The sequence below is a fragment of the Empidonax traillii genome, unplaced genomic scaffold (assembly GCF_003031625.1).
Source record: "Empidonax traillii isolate 1590-97213 ecotype Southwest subspecies unplaced genomic scaffold, ASM303162v1 scaffold184:size927826, whole genome shotgun sequence".
In the NCBI taxonomy this organism is placed as follows: domain Eukaryota; kingdom Metazoa; phylum Chordata; class Aves; order Passeriformes; family Tyrannidae; genus Empidonax; species Empidonax traillii.
This window is the reverse complement of record NW_020955377.1, coordinates 716,215-737,431: the sequence shown is the minus strand read 5'-3', so window position 1 is coordinate 737,431 and position 21,217 is coordinate 716,215. Positions and strand designations below refer to the sequence as shown.

Here is a 21,217-nt window from a genome sequence, read left to right as displayed (position 1 = left end):
GCACCAAATTTTCCTCTATCACAGAGTTTTCGACATGAAAATAATAAGATCTTGAGAAATTTAGTCCAGGTTATTTCTATTTTCTTTAAAGAACATTAAGAAAATCGTAACTGTAGATTGGTAAATTCCATTGTAATAATTTTTACAGAGAAACAGACATATTTTGAAGAATCATCACTAAACAAAATATTTTGCCATAGCTTAACTTGACTTTAAAAGAATATTGAACAAAGACTTGACTTACCATATTCTTAACTGTGTGCATCATAATCTAATCACGGGAAGTTTTTCAAGTATGTTATGTGATTAACAGTATTCTCCCATCTTTGTGTGTGATTTCAACGTGATTTATTTTCTCTTCAGAATAGAAAAAATGTGGTATTTCATTATGCTTGATTGCAAAACAAGAGAGAGGGAGAAGTGTACAATCATCTTGTACTTGATCACCTTTTCAGGAAGCACTTACCCATGATTATATCTGTATTTCAACAGAACTGAGGTTTCTACATTGATTGTTATTCTGTCTCTAAATAAATCCATGACAACAAATGTCTTTCAATGAGATTAGGGTTATTTTTCACTCCTCGTGATGACATTTTGATCCATGTCTCAGAAAACCATGTAGTGTTCCACTTACCTAAAATCTTGCCAAGAGTGAGAGACTTGATTGCATTGAATTCTGTGCCTGAAGAGAGAATAAACTTCATTCTTTCCTTCTGGTTTACCTGTAGAGTGATAGAGTGATGAACAAAGTAGAATAAGGGGTGAGATAGTAGTCAAGATTTTCAAAAAAGAAGGTAAGATCAAGGTTAAAAATAAAAGGATATGAGGAAGGCATTTGTTAGTTATAGCATAACAACTCGTAGAGGAATAGATTTTTAGTTTCCTCAGATCACTGATTATAACTGTGATACTTCTTAAGCACTCCATTTAATAAGCCTTTATTTATCTTATTGATCTGTCTGATTCCTTCTTTTTCATCTATAAGATGAATGACAATAGTAAACCTTGAAAAATATGAAAAAGTCTCTTTCAATTGAAAAAGATACTCAGTATTTAGTTCATAAAGATTAAATATTATATTGCAAATACTCTGCATCCCAGGGTACCTCTAGAGCTACTTCAAGCCAAGTAGCATTTCATGATTAAGTAAACCAAGACCTGGCCTCAAAATACAAAATTGTAATTTAGTAATTGTAAATTGTAATTGTAAATATAAGACATTCAAGTTTTTAAAATTTCTATTAAAAAAAAGAAAAAGACCTTTTTGCATGGTGGTAGGTATCAATAGAAAAATAAATATTTCTTTTTTATCACAAAAAAAAAATTAAAAAAATATTCTCCTTCATAGCCACATTCCTTTGATGATGTAAAAGAGACCACAGAAAATTTTACAAAAGACTACCTGGGTGACAATGTAGTTATACTGTAGTTAAATGCAGAATTTGAACCAAAAAAGCAAAATGCAAAACCCAAAGCAAACAATAGCGGTCACCCACATTTAACAAATTTTGAAAGTTTAACCATCAAGCAATTAATTCCATTTTCATATAAAATTATGAGGGAACTTTAGCCTTCTGAAGTAGACAAGACTGATGTGAAAGAGATTAGCTGACATAAATTTTCGCTGTGCATCGTGAGATTGTTAACCTTCAATTTGCTTAACTGAGATATTAAAACACTTTATTCAGGGCTAACTGCCTTGTTGCAACTATTTATTTCATTTTGCTTTGCATTTTCTGCTTTATGATGATCCACCTTCTTTTTTGTTTTGTTTTGTTTTTTTTCCCACGTTACCTCCACAAAGAGCATTTCATCCTCTCTGTTAATCTTCACGTGTTGCAGCTGTCCATCAGCCATGCTTTTGAAACTGATGCTGAAAACATCAGGGCCTTGATGGCTGTCTAGCTTGTACCGAATCTGTAAACTTCCTGCAGGGACAGACAGAGCAGAAGGTGATTAGGGATCACAGATAAGGATTAGCCATGAGAAACAGGTAACACAGTGAGAAATTCAAAGCAACAGGATAAGTAGTAGCAATGTTGGAAATAGGATGTAGTGACAAAGATAGTAATAAATTGTTTCAAATCTGAATAATGGGTTAAAATTTGGGCGGGAGTTTTATAGATATTCTTAAAATTCAGCTGAGAATTCAGCTACTCAGTCTGGTAACTCTAATAATTGTGAATTATCAAATATAACCCAGTAGTTCAGAAATGCTGTTCTTGAACAATGACCAGGCTGTCCAGACCTGAAAACCGCCACACCAGTGGAATTAAGTAGAACGCAGTGTAATAACTTCTAACTCCCTTTCCATTCCTTGCTGGTAACTCCCAGAATACTGCCTGTACACATATAATCACACAGCAGAACACAGAGGCAGCGTAGGTTCCTTGTAAGAAATTCCCTCACAGCTGCAGATGGACTACAACTTTCCACTCATCCTCTGGAAACCAAGGTCCGTGTCAGACCCAGGCCAGTCATGAGCAAAGCATGTTCCATCTCACGTGATGGGTATGATACTACAGTTATTCTGCATCCAAATATGTATCTGGGATAACACAGAGCCTTCTCTGAACATAGAACCAATGTGACTTCAAAGAGTCTTTTGTAAACCCAAAGATGTAATTCAGTTTGTAGGGGTTTCTTCATAAAAAAAAAAAAAAAAAAAAAAAAAAAAAAAAAAAAAAAAAAAAAAAAAAAAAAAAAAAAAAAAAAAAAAAAAAAATTATCTTGATTTGGAAGAAAGAATGGAAAGGAAAGATCCAACTAACATTTAATGTTCAGCTTAACTGAACATTACACATAAAAATACACACAACTGTTATGTGTATTTTCACAGGTGTGTATATATATGTGTATTTTCATAGGTATTTAAGTAGTTTATGAAATCAACTGAATGAAATGACCTCTGATTAATGTGGGGAGTGAACACTGCACTTTCAAAAAGTACTTTATTAATTATTTATTTTTAGGGTGGCAGTTATGAGGGCTCATGAGTAGCACGCGGCACAGATAAATTTTTGATTTTCATTTCAAAACTTCCAAAACCCCAAAAATTTCCAAAGGACTTTCCTTTGGATAAATAAGCATTTTTGACAGCATGATAAAAGAACTGCAGCGAAAGTTGAAACTACAGTAAGAGGAACGTTTTCACTTGGAAAGAATCTTGCTTTACTCAAGAGAAAAGGTAAAAAATTCCATCTAGAGCAGCAACAGGACAATAAACAGTTCTTGTTTCAGGTGTGGAAGTCAGAGTGAGAGTGGGCTGGCAGCTGTGATGTTCATTGGTGTCCCCAGACAGCCCCCAGATCCGAACACTCACCGTTCCTGGTGAGGATGACCGAGAGGTACTCCTTGTAGAAGGAGCTCACATACAGCAGCAGGCTCGGTGTCCGTGTTGTCCGAAAGGCAAACGTGATCACTTCCCTGTTCAGTGTCATGTCAGCATAGAAAGATGAAGCGTGAGAACTGGAATTTTTAGCCAACGTGTAGTATTCCTGAAAGTTGTACGTCACGGAAGCGCCAGTCCCAAAATAGGCAGAGACCTCTGAAACAAAAAGTGATTAACTGTTTAAATTTCATGCACAATGATACTACAGATCTTCCATTTCTTTTTCTTTCTGCTAGAGAATGAAATAAAATGTGTTCTTGACTATAGCCACCAAATAAAAAAAAATATAAATGGACCAACCATTTATAACTACAGAGAAACATAAGACCCAACCTCAGCTAGATCAAAAGCTCATTTAGATGTGTCTTAAATATCTGTTGCACAGCTTTTTTGTCTATTATTTGTCTAGTGTTCATCCTGGTCTTCAAGCCCGAGATATTATGGCTTATATGTATACTGCTCCTAAAAAGAAAAGGGTGCAGCAATTTGAATCCTAACGTGTATATTGCACTTGGCCACACCCGAAACATGCATGTGGGAAAAAGAGACTGGTCAGGCTGGAAAAAGTAAAGGAAAATACAAGCAAGGTTATGATCTTCTTATAGATGGTGGTAGATAGGGAAGGATGTCCCACAGCTGCCTTATTTTTGTGGTGTCAGTGATGTCTGGGCAGGTGTCCCGCTCAGTAATTGAGAGGAGCATGCTGTTTCAGAATATTATATATATTATATTACAGTTTCTTACTTTGTTCTCCAAATTTAGTCTTAGTTTTGAGATGAATGTTTGAAAGACGTCAAATGTTTTACCATGCAGTTGCTAGGCTTACTACACAATCAAAGAATCAAAGGAGTTGCATGAAAATGCTGATCCTCTCATGTTTCCTGCTGAAATCATGTATGTTGTAAGTTAACTCTGGAAGAACAGTGTTTAGCAAAACTTACAGATATAGAAAAAATTTCACTGAATATTTATCTGCATTATGTAAACCAAGTATTTTGCAAGCATTTAAGCATATCTTTAAGGGGCTATAAAGATCTTGATCTGAACTGCACAGTCCCGTTTTCAATTGATAAAGCTAAAAGACATGCTTGCCTTTCTTACAGAATGGACCAGCATAGGCAGAGAAAGTGCAGTCACAGGAGAATCCACTGTATTTCTCTCTACATTTTCCACCATTATGACACAGGTTACCATAGCTGCTACAATGTCCAGGACAGCCTGGTTCAACTCCTGGCGTAATCTTTGCTCTCTCTTCCAGATCCAGGGCCATTCCATTCAACTGTAATGAACGAATGCATCCCAAAAATCCTTTCTGCCTGGATGCTGTTCCCCCTGAAAATAAATTCATAACAGCTTTTAAAACTTTAAAAATTGATGTGCAAAAGCTTCTTTATGTTTTACAGCCACTGAACGGCATATTATGACTTTTCAAGATACAAGCCTATGCATGTGAAAATATTTCTAAGTAGCTTTAAAACCACATCTGATTTTTTTGTTTTGTTTTCCAAGTAATTACAGTGAACCCTTAAAAATTTAATGAGAAACAAGAATGTTTTAAAGCAAGATAGCAAGCAATGAAACACACTTCTATAAATTCACAAATGAGTATGGTCTAAAAAGTATGTTATTTTCTTGTAGGTTTTATTTTTAAAGGAGAGGAGAGGAGAGGAGGAGAGGAGAGGAGAGAATTGTGTATTCCAACACAATTATTCACATGAAAACTATCTGAATAAAACAACACAGACAACTTGCAAGACTTTTTACATTGTCAGCTCCATATATACAAGAGATGGACGTATATCAGGTTACTTTAATTTGTCAAATTATTTGACTAAAATAATCACTCCAGTCAATGGCCAATTACTTCCTAAAAAGTTGTTTATACTGTTTATAACTGTTTATAACTGTTAATACAGGATAACGTAGTATTAGATTGTTTTGGGAGCAAGGGTTAGAAGGACTAGAGACCAACACACCACTGAAATATTTAAAGTGTTCAGACTTGATAGCACCATCTTTTACCCTTGATGTCTTTTGAGGCACAGGTCAGAATTCTGATCAGAGCACATAAGACTTTCCTGTCCATTTAATTTCTCCTAAGGTTACTCAAGTTTTTGTAGCTTTAGTTTAACAACACCAGTCACCTTCCGTGCATTCCTTCTGAACTCACAGCAAATAAAACTTATGTTATTTTAGTATGATTTTCTCACAACATATCTGAACAAAAAGTAGAACCAACTTTACATGCTCCTATACTGCACACCATACATATACATCAGAAAATCATAAATTCGTAATAAGGCAATATTAGACTAAGAACACTACCACGTATATAACAAATACCGTTATATAGCATTTTGTAATAACTAAAAAAAAATTAGTTAATTCTTTTTTTTACTCCATTTCTTCCTTACCAGCATTTTATTTAAATCCCTTAGTGTCACATATCAACATAAGAAGTTGTGGATGAAGACAGACAACAGAATTTCCTTAAAATTATAGAAGTGGCACATTTTCCGTCAGTAGATGACATCATCTCAAAAGATGATGCAACCCTGGGCCCTTGGATTGTCCTTCGAAAAAAACCTCAAAGCAAGTAAACTCCATTTGAAATCCTGTCCAGCAGTAACTATTGGCTAAGGCATTCAAATTGTAATCTCAAAACAGTGCAACATCCCCACGGATTTTTCACAAAGGCTCTCGTGCCATCACACAAATTGTTCTCAAGAGGCCTGGTTGCCATCTGCTTTCCTTCCCCTGCCCCTTGGCCTTCTCATCACATGTTTGTGATGATAATTAGGAGATATCCAGTGGAGTGCCTACCTACAAAGAGCTGGCTGTTGAGCTGCAGGCGGATGTGTCCATCGGGTGGAGCGCTGTGAGACCTCTGGGGGAGTTGGTCTATTTGCAGGGAAGCCTCTTTGACATTCCGCTCAGCCTTCACATAGTGCCACTGGTTGTCGTTCAAGGGAGTGGGTGATTGCACTGTAACCTCAGTGGGTCCGTTTCCAACATCGAATGAAAAGATCACCTCAGAGGGAGCTAAGAAGGGGATGGTAATAATGGACTTTTAGACTATTTCGTAGTTAATTGGGTCAGAAAATCACTAAGCAGCAGAACAACTTACTTTAAGTTCTATCCTACTATTTCATGGGAAAGGACTCTTTTAGAGGAGAAGTTTACTTTGGGGGCCTACAGTTCACTCTCCACACTCACTGACAGTGAGAGCAGTGATTTATCCACAGCACAGAAACTAATCTGTTTTTGGGCCCCTGGAGAGCAGAGCAGTCAAGAAGCAGTAAAAATGTGCCAGCTTCACTATTTTTTTCAATTTGGATGAAATGTATCTCTTGATTACCTGTTAACTGATTGCCACTGTTAATTATATTTAAATTATCACCACTGTGATCCATCCAGCATCTTCTACTGTCTATTTGCTTTTGTTATTTATTCACACAGCCTCTACAAATATCAGAGGCCAAATTTTTGTGTTGTTTATAAGACTATGCATACAGTGATTTAAATTGAATCTTTCTCTAAGTAACTTTCACATTACATAGTTTTATTGTTTGCTTAGAAAATCACAACTGAATCTTTGCAGGTCAAAATAACAAGATGAGGAATATGCCAGAAGCTGAAGATGTGAAAATTGTGAATATTCTCTCTGAAACTTTTTTCTTTCATATGTCCAAGGACAATTGTGTATAAAAAACAGTAATCTCTAAACAAGGGATTGGCATAATTTTGAATTATTAAGGATTTCATTAGAGGATTACAGGTCTGAGAAGATTCCATGAATCCTAAAAAAAAAAGTTTCCATTTACAATATTGAGTTCTGATAGAAAAGCAAAATAGAAGTAGTCAAGGGAAACAGATCAGCTTTAGACAACATTTTAAAGAGGAATTCACTGAATTAGAACAAAACATTCAATAAAATATTTTTATTTTCTTTTCAGCTTTTGAACATAGATTAGACCATTTATAACATTTATATCCACTTTGGCCAACCTTTAGACTGAGTAATGCCACATGTTTGCAATCCCTTAAGCCCTGAATCTTGTTGTTATAAAGTATTTTTCTATAACAAATGAACCTGAGAGAGAAAAGTGAAATGATAAATACAGAAACCATTTCATTTATCAAATAAAGTAAAGCATAATGTGCAATTTTTAAACAGAAAGACTTTTGTAATAAAAGAGTTTTTCTGCTTAAAAATCAACTGTTTTAAACAATAGTATGAAATAATTGATGTCTAAAACCAGTTCTTTGGTAAAATGAATTTTAGGATAAATTTGTTTTATTCAAACAAAATTGAGAGCTCAGTCTCTCTTTACTGAGGCATAAAAGAAAAGAAAACAAACAAACCAACCACACAGTAGGAGAACAAAAGCAACAGAAACTCCATGTGACTGGCTAAAGAGAATTTCTGCTGAATGTTACCTTCTGCAGGGAGGTCTTTGTAATCCTCTGGATGCTGTTGGAGTGAAGCCTGAAAACACAAATTCTGCTTTGAACTCACTGAATGTGCCTATTAAATAGCATATCAGAATCTGATAAATAATGTTACTGTTCAGATTTTAAAGGTAAGAAAACACACAATAAAGATTTTGAAATAACCACTGAAATAACGAATTCTGTTAGTAGCACTAAAAAAATTAATATAATCTTGAAAAAAAAAGGGAACTAATGGCAGAAGTTCCACAGAGGAAGGCACAAACAACAGAGATGACCATATGGTCATACGTTGTAGTGTCTGAAGGCTAACCAGAATACGTCAGAAAAAGAGAAAAATATAATCACTTAACATTCTATAACACTTTAGGTGTTTCTTGCTAAAAGCAGCTACACTGCAAATTTGAAAGAAATTTAGGATTTGCAAGAGCTGTGATGAAAGTTTGCCACAGGGTGAGGAAGGATGTTGCCTGGGTTCCAGAATTCGTCATCTTGCAACAAAGGACAGAGGCAAAGAGCACTTTGGTCATCTCTTGGGCAGCAGAAAAGGGTGCATCTCGGAGTTCTAGTCTGACACAAAAGTACTTTTCGGGCCCTACTTACCCTGGTGCTACTCAAAAATTAGGCAAGCACTGCAGGGACTCCTGTGGTCCTGCTGCATCCAAACATAGGCAGAGCACAGCTATAGATTGGCAAAGTGGAGTGGAAGATGCGGTTGATGGCAATCAGAGAGAGTGGTTGGTGGCTAATTGTGGCTAAAATGATTAACAGGGAGCACAGCCATAGGGAACCGTTCAGAGTTTTAAGTGTGACCATCATATGCAGGAGCAGAAAGGGATTTTCAAAGTAATATGCAACAGAATGCAAAGTCCAAGAGCTTTCCATAAAGGAAACAGCAGAATTCCACCCGTCCTGGGCAAAAGGTTGCTAATCTGGGCAGGTAAAGGCCACCAGCAGCTGCATATTGGACTCTTCTGAACTATTTCCAAAGCAACTGCAGATGCCCAAGAAAATCAATACACCAGTGTTCCCAACCCTACTTTAAATTTCTGTTTAACTGACTGGAAATAAACCCTCACTAAGCATTCAGTACAAAGTACTCAGACTTTTGTCTAGAACACGTAAACTGTGGTCATATAAGTATTTAGTAGAGCATACTGTTCAGAACTGAATTGGCCTTGTTGCTTTCAATACCACTTCTTCTGCAGAAGATTACAGGAAGTCAGGAAAAAATAGCTTTTTATGATTCAGTGAAAAGTGAAAAAAAAAGAGATCAAGTATCATCTTTGAGACAATTCCCTTACTCTGTTTTAACATACAGTTAGGATGCCACCTTCATTCTTACAAAGGTGTTCTAGAATATGTACACAGACACACTGCAGTGTTTTTGACTTCATAAAACCAAATAAACATCACTAAGCTTCACATTTCCTATTAAGATTCTTGTTCTGACCCTTTTTTTTTGTTTGCAAAGTTAGGTTTCAAGGTCTAAAGATCATTACTTCATAAATAAAAGAATAAGATACAAAGTTTGAGATCAATAAAAGGTTAAGAAAAGTGTTCCTAGATACTGAATGACATAATGAGGTTTAAACATTTTATTACATCATCATCTCAAACAGTGACACCTGACAGTTACATTATTGTTACTTATTGTGACACAAATGAAGGACATTAGTTTATTAATGCAACAATGGCTGTAGGTTCATAATTTGCATTCACATCTATTATAAAGGAGTATACGATGATGAAATCTAAATGATGCTATACAATATGAAATGTTCAACGTTTTTGTTTGTTTGTTTTTTTGGTTTTTTTTTTTTTTTTTTTTTTTTTTTTTTTTTTTTTTTTTTTTTTTTTTTTTTTTTTTTTTTTTTTTTTTTTTTTTTTTTTTTTTTTTTTTTGAGAAAGGGATTCTTGTGATGGAAATGTATATTACTCATTTTTGATTGATATTTCCCTCAGCAAAAACAGATAATTCTGGCTCCAGTACAAGCAATTCAACCTATGAGTTAGCTATGGCATGTCTACTCAACAAATTAGTGTGTTTATGGAAGTGAAGGAGTATCTCTACATGCTGTACAATGAGATAACTTTGCTTTATAAATGTTGAAAATATCGATCATTTCAGCCTTTTGCTTTCTGTCATGCCTCACTCCTCACAAGTCATACAATACCCGTAATTATACAGCAGTTTGGATGCTTATGCATGGATGGTACAAGTGACATGAGCTGTCCATATTATTATAATATTATTCTGAAGAAAGACTTACGGTCTTTTGCCAAATATCTGAATAAATTTAGTTCTCACGAGCATTCCTTTAATGCCTCCATGATTTAAGTGTTTATTTTGAAAATGGAAAATCATTTGTCAGACCAGAACATCATCATTTCTTCAGAGAGTCTCCACTGAAGTGCTGACCCAGCTCATTTTCTGTATTACATGGAGCTGAGATGATAATTCTGATCTCCTTTAAACTGTTCATGGAACTTTAACAGAAGTCAGTCCATACTCTTGGTAAACACGACAAAAACAATGTTGAAAACAGGGTAGTTCTCAAATATAGCACTACCATTTGAGATAATGCAAAATAAATTGATCAAACATTACACAATATTCTATTATTATACTACCAACAGAAGAACACAGTAGGTGTTTCCCTGTTTGTTTCATTAACATAAGACATTAATGTTGATAAAAAAACAAGCAAGCAGAAGATTTTACTTTTTAATGAAAAAAATATTAAAGTTTCTGTAGTAGTATTTTGCAATATAGCTTATATATTTATTTGTACTCTTCTCTGGAAAATACTTGAATCTGATAACAAAATGGAAACGTAAAAAATTGAGGAACTGCCTAAAGAACTCTCAGAGTGACCTGGCAAATATAATACTTTTCAACTAATGGTGCATTTCAAATTAATCCAAAGCTTTATGAAACAGCGCTTCAACCTTTTAAATATTCTGCCTTTTAAATAAAACTAAAATATTCAACCAACTAAGAAAAAGATTTCATTGCATGTTGGTCATCTTACTGAATTCAGTGGGATATTTAACTTTCTCATGCCACAAAAATTTACTTGTGAGTGGAAGCATAAGGATTTGGGTATGTGCAATTAAAATGAAATAAAATTGAAAAAAAAAAAAAAAAGAAAATAATCAGAAAGTATGACTAGATTGGGACACTGTGCCACAGAAGGTCTGAGTCACACATTGTGACCGAATGAAGCCTCCAGCAACCACAAATAATGCCTGGCTTGAAAATTTGGAGGGAGAGAATTTGGTGGCAGAGATGCAGTGAACGAGTGAACGTGGGAAGTAGGAACAGTCAGAGCACTCAGGGGTTGATTGTTGTGCCCTTAGACTAAGAAACCTCTGGGACACCACTGGAATTTTTTGCATGCTGATGAAGATCCAATAGTAGTAGTACAAGTAATAAAGCCAGAGAACAGTTTCAAATTACTCTCCCTTTAAATTAATTCTAATTTAATTGAAATGAAAGCAATAATAATAACAACAACAACCAACAGCAGTCATGTTACTTACAGTATAACTCTATCCTTATGAAGTCTTGAATTCCCAGGTTCTCTAAAAACACTCCTGAGGAAGCAGTAGTTTTAAAGAAAAATGAGACATCTGCACTGAGCTCTCCGTGGAAGGTGGGGAAATGCAGGTAGGATGTCTCTGTGTTGAAGGAAGCTGAATTCCAAAATGTTCCTGGTTGTCAAAATGAAAGATCGATGGATATGGTGTTATCTGACATTGCCAGTATAAATTTTATAGCCAACTAACAAAGGAAAGTGCCCAGGTCTAAGATGGGGCTGCAGTGTTAAGAGAGTCTGATATCCACAGAAGTTTCCTGGTTACTCTATAAAACAAACAGTTAGGGGTACTTGGAAACACAGAAAAATAAGAGTAAAGGTGGTCAGTTCAGGCAGCCAAAAACCAATTCATAGGAAACAAAAGAAATCACACCTCAGCTAGGAAGTCTGGTTATGGCCTGATGTATCCTTCCACGAAGTAAGCAAATACAGCAGATTTGAACGAAATACTAACCTACATTGCAGGAGTAGCAGTTGAGGAGCTGGGGTTGTCTGGCCTGGAGAAAAGAAGGCTCGGGGGAGACCTTATCACCCTCTACAACTATCTGAAAGGGGTTTGTAGCGGGGTAGTTTCCAGTCTCTTCTCCCAGGTAACAAGTGACAGGATGAGAGGAAATGGCCTCAACCTTAGATTATAGATTGCAAAAGTTTTTTTCGCTGAAAGGGTTGTAAGGCCTTGGAACAGATTTCCCAGGGAAGTGGTGGAGTCACCACGCATGGAAGTATTCAAAAAATGTGGGGATGTGGCACTTGAGGTCATAGCTCAATTGTGAACCTGATGGTGAACATCATAGTTGAACTTGAACTCGAAGGTCTTTTCCTTGATAATTCTATGATTAGCCAGTATATACTAAAACAAGGAGATTTTTAATGTATATTTTCTCTCATAACAAGGCAAGAGTGATATTATCACTGTAGTCCAGTGAAGTTTTACCACATATCACAAAGAATGTAGGACACGTATGCTAATAATTACTGTAGAATGTAATTAAAAAAATTACAAAGGTGCCTTCATCCTTAGTTGACTGCAATTTAGAAATCCATACACATTCTTACTTACATGATTAAGTCAGTTTTAATAAAAAAAAAGGTTGTAAGATCAAGCATAGATATTTTCCTGGTTTGATTTATCTTTATGCTGGCATTCAATCATAATTTGCTAGATTTTTTTATTATTAAAAAGTTTACACAAATTCTCTAAAAACACCCTCCTCTAATAAGTACATAATCTTTATTGAAGGTGTTCAGCTAGAAGTGTCTTGTTATTCTTGCTGAATTCTTACAGATGTATATGTATATATTAAGGTATATTAATTTTGAGATTAAATGTGTCACTCAACACCTCCCTGTTGAATTGGTCAAAGTTGTTGCACATTCTCTTGATAATGTTGTGATCTCTGTCTAAATGTTGTGGAAAACTGTAACTTCTACCCCAGCCACACTCTGTTTTTAGGGTGGGGAGGGGAAGAAAAAGCCAAAAAGATTGAAAGTTTCTTCTCCACAAAACCAAATACTGTGACACGGTGTTCACTGGGGCCCGGTCCACAGCCCAGTGAAGTGATATCACAGTCCATTCTCTCAGCCCTCCAGAATTTTGCAGTCTTAGTAAGGGTTTGGATCCCTCACCAAAAAAAAACCAAAAAAAAAAAAAAAAAAAAAAAAAAAAAAAAAAAAAAAAAAAAAAAAAAAAAAAAAAAAAAAAAAAAAAAAAAAAAAAAAAAAAAACAGCATGGCAGGATTTTCACACATGTTCTGGCAAGTGCTCACTGTGGCTTTCCTGCCAGCTCTCACAAGTTAAAGCAGCCACCGGGACAGCTTCTGCAGGGTAAGGTGGCTGTGAGCAGATGGCTCAGGCTGGGAGGGGAGAGCTCAGCCTCGCACCTCGCTCTCCCGTGCTGCCTGGCAGGCTCCTTGAAGTTATTACCCTGTGAAAAGTGCTGCCAGCCAAAGGCAGCAACCTTACAGCGCTGGCATCAGTTTTAAGCCGCTGTTCCTCAACTGTTTGGGGTCAAGGCTCCCGCAGAGCAAACTCCACCACAGTTGTGACTCGAGTACTCACAGCCATTTAAAAATAATGGGCTGGCTGTTGTCAGTAATTCAAACACAATGGGAAGTTTAATACCAGTAATTTATACAAAATTGGTACAACATTGTTGGCAATTAGAAGAAAGACAGTGGTGGCCGTAACAGTCCAGTAAAGTAACGATACAATTAGCTTTAGTGAAGCATTTGAGTGATCTTTGTAAGCCGGAATGGAGTCCTTGGGGGAGGGCAGGAATGGGAAGTTTTATTTTTCCTCACTTAATTTACTGTGGGTTAAACATAGATCTAGGAAAAGTATACCCAAAAGTGTCTTATGCTGTTGTAAATCAGCATTTTGGGGTTGCAAATCAGCAAATTGGGAAAAGAATTTCTTCTTGTTACGGTACCTGGCTCAGTCTCCTATTTAGTTTTCTGGAACTGCCAAACAGCATGAGGTTAGGAAATCAATAATATTTAGCATTTTATCCAAGCAGTAAGACTTCAGTCTCCCCATGAGTAAAAAAAGATCCTGTTTACTGTAAATGATATATCAGCATATCTATACTGAAAAAAATTATTTCATTTTTTAGCATATATCACCTCATCTTACCATCCTGAAACCATAAAGTGAAAAAGGGGCAAATAAGAAGACAGACAAATTAGGCATTCTAATTCTACAACACAAGTGTCTCTCAAAGTTCCAGGAGGGGTAGGGAGTGTTGAGGGGAGAAAATAAAGATCTTGTGGCCCAAAAAATATTTTTTGTACATAGCTTTTTTTTTTTTTTTTTTCTGATAGCTTTTCATCTCCTCCAAACAGAGAAAATCTCTAAGTGACATGACACAAATTACTGCCCATCTCGTACTGACACAGCTAAGGCACGCTGCTGTTCATCTGGAGATGCCAGCTGTGTTCCCAGAGCAGCTGTAGGCTTTGTGGAGGTGACATTTAGCATGCCTTGCATCTTTCCCATATTCTCCTTCTTAGAGGGATTTTGTGGAACACTTGAAAGGTACCCAGAGAGCTTCCAGCAGAGTGTGCTCTTTCCTCTAAGAGCCAGATTCTGGCCTCTGGTGCATCGTCAGGACCTTTGAATTTCATTGGAATGTCACTGTGATCAGATATGTGCACAGTAGCAATAATAAAGAAGCTTACTACTGTAGAAAAGGTGTTCATTGCAGATCCTACTAGTTTGTCATATCTACACTACCGGATTATCTAATCTTAGTTAAACCACCAGTAGATGATTAGGATTTTCCACACTGACTTTGGTTTCTTCCTCCCCATCTGGCCTCTCAAACTGACCTTTAAATTATGTGATCATTCATTATCTGAATTATAATGGGGTTTTTGTCTGCTTTTTTTTGTTTGTATTTGGCACTGTTTTGTTGTGTGTGTGGAAATGTGAGGAAGTGTTTTGCTTTATTCCCACACAAAACCAAGCAGGAAAGTCATCATCACGCATTACATACTTTGGTTACATGTATTTCTTTCCATATTTGCCAAACAAAAATTTTCCTTCATCCAGCACAGCAGAGAGGAGGCCAAAATAACCAAGAAGTGTGCAAAAAATTGTTTCTTCTAAAGCTTTCCTCCTGACTTCTGACCAGCTGGCAAGTGTTTACCTCTGAGAGTTTGTGAAATTAACTGACCCATCTGTATAACCATTTCCAGCTCCACTGCAGCTTATTGTAAGATCCATAGATTAAAAGACCAGAAGGGAAAACTGCAATTAAGTTCAACCTCTGATATGTCATGGATTGTATAAACTCCCTGAATCAATTCTTCATTGAAAAAGAACATTTATTCTTGGAAAAATACTCAATTGGTTAAATTAAAAACTGTTATTTACAGAAAAGTCACAAATGTCCTTAGTATCAATTTGTGGATATATATGTATTCACACACTCTCTCTCCATTGACCTAGTTAAGAATCCCAACCACTGGATAATTTTCTGATTTTATCTCCTGCTTTCAAGAACATTATTTGAAATTTCTTCCTCTACAGAACTCCATTTAAGTTGAACATATCACCTCAGATTTTGTCCAAACTCAACAAAGCGATTAAGAGGCTTTCACTAAGAACATGTATCTCAGCTTCTTTAACCTTACATTATCTTTATACATTGCAAAACTGTAATCAGAGACTTGATTATGCAGGAAGCTGCAAAGAGGATCAAAATAATGTTGATTAGGCTGACGTTAGGACATATATCAACTAACAACAACTAATAACGGAAAGCTAACTAAGAGGAAGAAATGAATACTTCTGCTATTAACAGTCAAAGACATGCCCTGATTTCTCAGACTACTGCAGAGAGATGAAGTAGATTTTTTTTTTCTTAACTTAGAAACCTACTGTGTTGCTTTAACTACAATATCACTTATGACTGGTTAATACAGTTAGTTGTTATTATATGCAAAGCTCACATTATTTGCTTTTTTTTTTTTTCATTTAAATGCCACACTGAAAACTCACTTTGAATGGATTATCTGCTGGCATTTACATCCTTGTACTGTCATTTTGCAGTTGAATTTCGACATTTCCTTTATTTTTTTAATTCAACCCAGTATAAGATACTCCATCTAGACTTTGCTGGAGTCTATCAGTCTCACCACGCCAGTATTGCCTTTAGCTTTATTTAATATAAATGCATGTTGAACAATACATTATCTTTACACTGCATTGTACTATCCTTATTCATTCAGATCCACATCACCAATTTTATTTTGGGCACAAGAATCAGTCTGATGTTAACAGAGTATAACTACCTATTTATTACACATAATTTTGGCACATCAGCTTTCCTTCAGTGTTTTGGGTTTATTTGTATGTCCTGATACTTACTGGAAATTCGTAGCAATAAATCAGACTATGTCCACTCAGTTCTTGTAATGAAAGTAGCAAGAACAACAAACACCCAATACAGAAGTTGGTTTTTTAAATGTCTAATCATGCTAACTAACTCTATTAGAATTTATCCAACATCTGGCTTTTTCTTGAAAAATGACAGAAATAATGGAGATAACTCTTTCTTTTTTTTTAAGAAGACCAGAGAATTTCTATATATTAATGTACCAAAGGCTTCTTTCATCCTCAAATGCTTCAAAATCTTTCCTGCTCAGTTGATACACACTAATGTGAATCTTCCATCATATTTAGATATATTTTGCAGTCTGATACCAGCAGTCCTGCCACACAATTTATTAAACATATTGTATTGTACAGCAGAAAAGAGGTTACAGAAATGACTCCCTAATGAATCAGTAACTTATTTAAAAGGTGACAGAATTGTAAGAGTATTACTCATGTGTGGTGCTGAGTGCCACCAAATCCTATTGACTTCTTCATTAAATGGCCATATTCTTCTAGAATATCCTTACTACTTTCATTTAACATCAGGATGCTATAAATACAGTTAGCTAATGTTATCACAAATGTTGAGGAAAAAAATCATTAATATCTCAATGTCATTTTTATAACTTTATAAAATAAACTATATTTGTATTGCTTTTGCTGTTCTTCTTATAGAATATAGTCCTGCAAGAAATAGATTATTGTTAAAATGGGAATTTGTGATCTTTTAGTTTTGAGTCATTTAACCTTCTCCCCCATGTTTTTACAGACTTTGCTAGTCAGTTATTCTGAAGAATTTACGTCTGTCAGATAGGACAAAAACCTGCTCAATAAAGGATTTCCCTTGTGAAGCAGAGTTGTACATTTTAGTTTAAGAGAGTGACATAAGCAAAAATAAGCAATAATCTCTGTGGTGAGTACTCAAATCACACTGTGAATCCAAGAATATCTATTCTACCTTGTTTGACAACACTTCTGAAAAATGAGTATTTGCTACTAGACCTTTTTTTTCCATTCTTCACCTATTCAATGGTAAATGTCGTTAAAAGTACATTTAATTAGACCCTCAGGGGTGTCTGCAACCTCGAATTAGGGGGAAAAAGAAAAATCTTAGTAATGATCTGCTTTCATCCTGCAACCTCAAATTGCTGCTGGAAGGACTGGTCTGGAAAGAGAGTTTAGACTTCATCAGTTTTGCCTAGTTCTACATTTGACATGTAGAATACTGAGTTCTACATTAGACATGTAGAACTCAGAAGCTACCACAAGTCATAGTTTTTTACATTTACTATAAAATTGAACATTAAAGAAAATCTTCATTATAAAATCTACTGCTGATACACAAAGACCACGGGGAAAAAAATCTAGTAAATCATACACTCAGTGTATTTATTGCAATATTCAATGCATAATTATATTATATAGGAGAAAATACATTAATATATTTTAACACAGTATAGATGTTACATATATAAAATCTCTTGTGTATGACATATCACAGAATCACAGAATCAATCAGGCTGGAAAAGATCTCTGAGATCATCGAGTTCAACCTTTGACCAGACACCACCCTGTCACCCAGACCATGGCACTGATGCTACATCCACTGTTCCCCTAAACACCTCCAGGGACAGTGACTCCACAGCCTCCCTGGGCAGCCCGTTCCAACAACCTTTCCTCTGAAGAAATTCCACCTAATGTCCCCCACTGAAACTCCCCTGGCACAGCTTGAGGTTGTTTTCTCTTGTCCTGTCACTGGTTGCCTGGAAGAAGAGACAAACCCCCACCTGGCATAATACTTAAAAAATTATATGATAACTTGTATTTATATATTTTACTGTATATACTCATGTAATTCTTCTCAGCAGATTGCACTTTGTTTTTACGTCAAAATCCTATGATTTCAAATTTGCTTTTCCTTCAGAAATTCTGTGTTGTTTTCTCAGTTTTAGTCCTTACCTCCCTAAACACATCATCTCTTACCATCTTTATGATGTAAGCACAGAAAAGCTGCATTATTACTGCAGTTGCTATATAATCAAAATCATACCTCTTTTTCAAGGTATTTGCTGCATTACCATTAATTATTATATTCTGAAGGCATTTCACTGGGCTTATTTCAGCTAAAAAATCCTTCTTTTTGAAGTCAAATCCGTTAATGTTGTCTGACATTACAAAAATGTTTCTCTGACGCGCAGACTCTGACTTCTCTTGCTTGTTCTCGTGACACCTCGGGATTCTCTATCACAGCTTGTCTAGAAACACTGTGATCGCTCACCATCGGTATGAAATTTCACAGCAATTCAATCACTGAGACTAAGCAAACATCAAATGAAGTCAGGGAGGTCAATGAGCGTCAGAACTGTCTGTGGGTTTTAGTGATTACTCTGGGGAAGATAGCTGACTTCCGTGTTTAAAGATTTGTCATGTTTGAGGTCAGGCTATGTAATTAATAGCAGCTGGGAACTTGCTGAGTGGTGGAACTGAAATTCCCCCAACCTATTAGTGCTACATAAGCTCTGAATGCTTCTCTTTTGTCGCTCTCCTTGTCCCTGGGCTCAGTCTCCCTGGACAGAAGGGAGGCGTGCTGCACCACAGGCTGTGTGAGCGTGGCCAGTCCATCGAGGGAGGTTGTTATTCCCCTCTGTTCAACACCTGTGAAACACCCACACGTGGTACTTTTCAACTGGTGCTCGTTTCCTCGTGTTCATACGGGCCGAAGGAGTTTGAAAACCAAACAAAAGAATCACATGATGAGTGAAAATAGTTATTTGCAATTATTTGAAACAACAGAGAAGGCAATGAAAACTCACAGAGCAACACGTGATTTAGAGAAATTAGCCTTACTGAATATTGTGATAAATGTGTATCAAATACGGCCCATTCAACTCTTCAACTGAGTTCTTTGGGGCTATCTACATAATTTCTTCTCCTAACTTTAGATTGCAGCAGCAAACACAGAATTCTTTGTAATAGTTTACTACTGAACATAAACCAAACATGTTTTCTTTGTCACTGGAGATGGAAATTGATGAAATCAGAAGTATCATCACAAATCTTTAATAAGGTATCCGTTTTGCTCCAGTTTTCACATTTCCTTTAAATTGTTTCTTCACTCATGATATATTTCTGGTTGCCACATTTACGTATTCAGGATGGAAAGACTGAATTGTTGTGTAAATTTATAAATCTGAAATCCTTATCTGTAGCTGAAATTTTGTTTATAGTTATTGCATACACTGGATTAATCTCCCCCAGTATGATTTTCCTAGCTGCATAAATATTCATAATATTTTGCGACGGAGGCATCCAGTGAGGGGTGTGCTCCCAAGGTATGGTAGCCAGTTATGAATTCACCTTCATGTAATGCTTTACTCATAACTTCATTAATATTGCACAAAACCAAAATATCTGTTTGAAAACGATAATAACAACTTTGGTCTTCACTGTTGATGTGGATAACGAAAAATACACTTTTGCAATTCTCTCCTGGTTTGTGCTGGATTATGGCATTTCCTTCTCTAATTACAAAAATAACTGGATGAAATTTTTACAGATGCCTATCTTGGGTTTTTTTAGCAAATAACATTTAAAATGTATTGCAGTTAGATTACATTGTTTAGAAAAACTCTGCATTTGTTACTTACTGTCACCACGACAAAGCAAAGGCCCCAGTTTGTAAGCTGCTTCAGAATTTGGTCTGTCAGTGTCTGTGATCACAATTTCAGTTACTGGTAGATGCTCCTTGTAGGAAAGGAAGCCAGTGTCATTAGTCCTGAAAAGGTAAAGTGAAAGCCACAGCTCTCCTAAATGTTTCCAGTAAACATTTCAGTATCACTGACACATTGCTGGGGGAAAGGAAAGGCGTTCCAAATTTAAAAGTGCTGCATAAATATATGTTTGGTACAAACAGCCCTGGATAGAAATGTATGCTTTGGTATGGATACTGTGCTCATTTGACAGGACTGAAAGAATTGCATAGGAAGTGGGCAGTTTTATGGCTGTGCTTGTTTGCATAAGCATGAGAAAAGTCTTCTTGACATAAATAGGTACCCAACTGGCTGCCTAAGTCGATGAATTTGCTCATGTCAGTAACTTTAAGTTGCTGAGGACATATTATATTTATAACTGACTGCCTCATCACTAGGGACTATTTAACGGCTTAACACAATTTCCAAGTAAGTCTAACTGTTTTTTTTTCTTTTTTTTTTTTTTTTCCCCCTGACAAAAGTTTAAAGCATCAACAGAAATGTACCAAGTCATGCTGAGTGCATGGGAAAAGCAGTATAAGCTGCAAATACGAAACTTGCAGGAAAGAAAACTTTCAACCTAGCCCTCAGAGCACACAGACAGTTCCTGTAATCCCAGACCTTTTTCCTTGCTTAAAGTCCTTGACAACTTAGCGAAAGGATTTGCAATTTTTAGATCTTTAGAACCAGATTCTTAAAACAATAATCCTCTTTTCACACTAGACTTCTAGAGACTTAAAGATTTTGACTACATAAATAAGAAATTTTAGATTTAAATCTGTGTCTAATCTATGAAATGAGATAGATTTCACTAAAAAAATGGACTATAGAAACCATATTTTCAAAATCACAGAGTATAACTGGTTTTCTAAACCCAGAATGCATCTCAAACAAGCATAATTTCTACCTATTTTTTTGACCTTACCAACAGTTTTTAGTCAAACGATTCAAACCAGTAGTCTCTAGGAAACCAAATCCAATGTTATTAGCAAGTACCAAAACAAAACTGTATTTACTCATAAAATCTGTAACGCTGAATTCTCTGAGATACGTCTCCACTTAAAAATGTCAAAGGTGTACACAAATAGAAATATAAACCCAGGATCATTATATTTTCAATGGAATACACTCATCAACATCA

The 21,217-nt window shown here is 35.8% G+C and overlaps 1 protein-coding gene across 1 annotated transcript in view; it reads right to left on the bottom strand.

Moving 5' to 3' along the window:
* The window catches only part of LOC114058715 (contactin-associated protein-like 4), a 196,894-nt gene that overhangs the window by 14,591 nt on the left and 161,086 nt on the right, over positions 1-21,217 (bottom strand). The window contains exons 15-21 of the mRNA XM_027886292.1: positions 19,975-20,102; positions 11,393-11,563; positions 6,218-6,436; positions 4,487-4,726; positions 3,326-3,550; positions 1,798-1,931; positions 638-725 (exon numbers count right to left, since the gene is read on the bottom strand). Of these exons, the coding sequence (XP_027742093.1) occupies positions 638-725; positions 1,798-1,931; positions 3,326-3,550; positions 4,487-4,726; positions 6,218-6,436; positions 11,393-11,563; positions 19,975-20,102 (1,205 nt within the window). The remainder of the gene's footprint in view (positions 1-637; positions 726-1,797; positions 1,932-3,325; positions 3,551-4,486; positions 4,727-6,217; positions 6,437-11,392; positions 11,564-19,974; positions 20,103-21,217) is intronic.